Raw genomic sequence first — 2,865 nt, 5'->3', positions numbered from 1 at the left:
TAGTGATATGAAACACTAGTGGAAAACATATTTCACGACTACTGCATATCACCGCGAATATCGGGTTTTCCACAGAGTATTACGCCACTTCACGTAAAACGGATCGTGAGACTCCAATAGACCTCTCCTGAGCTTCAAGAGCGCGCTCGGGATTTTGATTTCATATGTGAAACTCGATACTGGAAACGGTCGTGATACTCAGAAGAGGTTTATCGAACACCTCGATAGGCTTTAGATATACGTGTGTTCCAGTTGAAATGATCGAAAATCAACTTTAACTTTTTGTGCGAGTCTTGGACATGCATTTTTTGATATGGAGTTTGAATTGCCCTACTTCAAAATATTTCAAATTTGTTGAATATAAAAATATCATTTAAGGTGAATAAAAATGTAATGAAAATTCCAATTTGGAAACTATTAAAAACCTAATTTGTTGGAAGTTACCATCGAGAACTTGTCCGACCTTAGGGAGTGTGGAAACATATGCATATGATCAACGACATGTGCTGGTGATAATATGGAAACTGTGAAGAAATTTTTTATTGGTTTTTGTACACTTCTTCACGAAGTCATATTATTATACCTGAATAGAACTCCTCAACTCTGCTGAGGAATCCAGAAATATAATGGAGTTTCACCCATTTTACGTGAAGTGGTGCAATTCTCAGTGAGAAAAGCAATATTCGCGGTATGGTTTGTGAAATATGTTTTTCACCTCACAGGTGAAACTCCATTACTCTAACGCCGGCTCTATAATCTCCTATTTTCTGATGCTCTTTTATTAGATTCTTACCGGAGTTTCGTCAGTCGTTCGATCTGATCATATCGTTGCTTGGGAAAAAGATTGCTGCTAGTGATGATGAATGGGAACAACTAGCCTTCACGAGACTGTCTCTGGCAGAGATAAAAACGTGGAGCAACAACGTGGTCTGGCAAAAAATGTACACCGACAAGCTGCTTGGACTTAGTCTCAGCGTTGAAGTATATGTTCGCTTCCCTCAGCTGAGCTCAGGAGTTTCTCTAGCAAATATGGGAGTTTATATACGAATTCGGGTAGAAGTAGACAGAAACTAATGAAGATTGCCCGAAATTTCCTCGGAATTTCCATATTGTCACCAACACGTACACTCGAGTATGTGCATGCATCCTAACACTGCTTAGTGTAGTGATTGTTTCACCCGTTTTACGTGAAGTGGCGTAAAACTCCATGTGAAAAACGCGATATTTGCGATATAAAGTGGATTGAAAACACTGCGCGAATCACACCGGATAGATGATCCCATTTAACGTGAACTACTCGCAGAGTTTTACGCGTTATTCATTGCTCGCATGCGTTTTTTTAGGAAGTGAGATGTGAAACATGTTTCGAAAAATGCAATACTCGCGCTATGCAGTCATCGTAAAAGATGTTTTACATATGACGGGTGAAACTCCACTGTAGTTTGAAACTACTAGTTTCACCCGCGATATGAAAAAAACCACAAACGTGTTCACGGAGTTTCACGCCACTTCACGTAAAACGGGTGACACTCCATTACACTGAGCTGAGCTGTGCTCTCCCTATTGATATATGCTCAGTTATTCTCTACTCTATCTCTTCACATAATACGAATGTCACCGTGTCAAGTTGATATTGGAGTTTCACCCGTGATATGAAAAACATATTTTACGACTACTGGATATCACCGCGAATATCGCGTTTTTCATCCGAGTTTTACGCCACTTCACGTAAAGAGGGTGGAACTTCATTGTTGTTGGCAGGTATATGTTGTCGGTGCCTGAGGACATGGATCAAGTTGCTGCACATGTCCTGTGTGGAGTAAATGCGGGATGCAAGCCTTTGCCGACGAGACCGCCGAGAAAGGCGTGAGAATTTGGCGTGTTGATTTGATACTATGCAAATGTGGAGAATGTGTGTTGTCTATTCCGGGATTAATGATAGTGAACAACTTGTCGCTATCATAGTCTCGAAAGGTTACTTCTATCATATCACTAACACTGGGATTTATACTAATGTCAATTATTCTCATTATAGTGTGTGCCAATTTGATACTATGCAAATGTGTAGAATGTGTGTTGTCTATTCCGGGATTAATGATAGTGAACAACTTGTCGCTATCATAGTCTCGAAAGGTTACTTCTATCATATCACTAACGCTGGGATTTATACTAATGTCAATTATTCTCATTATAGTATGTGCCAATTTGATACTATGCAAATGTGGAGAATGTGGATATTATTGTTGTTTATAATATTATTGTTTATGTTGATGTTGTTGTTGTTTATGTTGATGTTGTTGTTGTTTATGATATCGTTGTTGTTTATGATATTGTTGTTGTTTATGATATTGCTGTTGTTTATGATATTGTTGTTTATGTTGATGTTGTTGTTGTTTATGATATTGTTGTTGTTTATGATATTGTTGTAATAGATATGATGTCCGTGAGTACGTCGTAAGAGGTTTCTTCTACCAAGCAGTGAATCTTCCTATATCGGACCCTGGAGGTCTCTCGGATCCATTCGTCAAGATGAGTATTGGAGGAATCAGCGGAAGTGAGTTTGTTGATTTCAACTTGAAATTGCAATCCGGAGAGTCTCATGATGAATTTGCTCCTACTCTTTTCGGCTCAATAGAGCTCCACCCGTGATATGGAACACACTAGTGGAAAATATATTTCGAGATATAGCGATTTCCACAGAGTAGTACGCCACTTCACGTAAAACGATTGAACGAAAGTAACGCAATGTAAAGTGACGAGCCGGAAAGTTTTCAATGTTAAAAATGGCTTAAAGGGGTTGTGTCAGTTTTATATGCAAATCTGTAGAAAAATTATGTTATTTTCCGAGGTTAATAAGGGTCGATT

The 2,865-nt window shown here is 38.7% G+C and overlaps 1 protein-coding gene across 1 annotated transcript; it reads left to right on the top strand.

Annotated features, from left to right (window-relative positions):
- Nucleotides 1–468: 468 nt before the first annotated feature.
- On the top strand, nucleotides 469–2,649 carry Pmar_PMAR005031 (hypothetical protein; the record flags this gene model as incomplete). The annotated part of the gene is made up of 3 exons (XM_002785360.1): nucleotides 469–509; nucleotides 1,762–1,866; nucleotides 2,433–2,649. Coding segments are annotated over 3 exons (363 nt in total), but the record flags the coding sequence as incomplete, so codon positions are not given.
- Between the last annotated feature and the right edge of the window lie 216 nt (nucleotides 2,650–2,865).

The sequence above is a fragment of the Perkinsus marinus genome, assembly GCF_000006405.1.
Source record: "Perkinsus marinus ATCC 50983 genomic scaffold scf_1104296932892, whole genome shotgun sequence".
NCBI classification, from domain to species: domain Eukaryota; phylum Perkinsozoa; order Perkinsida; family Perkinsidae; genus Perkinsus; species Perkinsus marinus.
The sequence above is the reverse complement of the archived record's forward strand: the minus strand, read 5'-3'. Positions and strand labels throughout refer to the sequence as shown.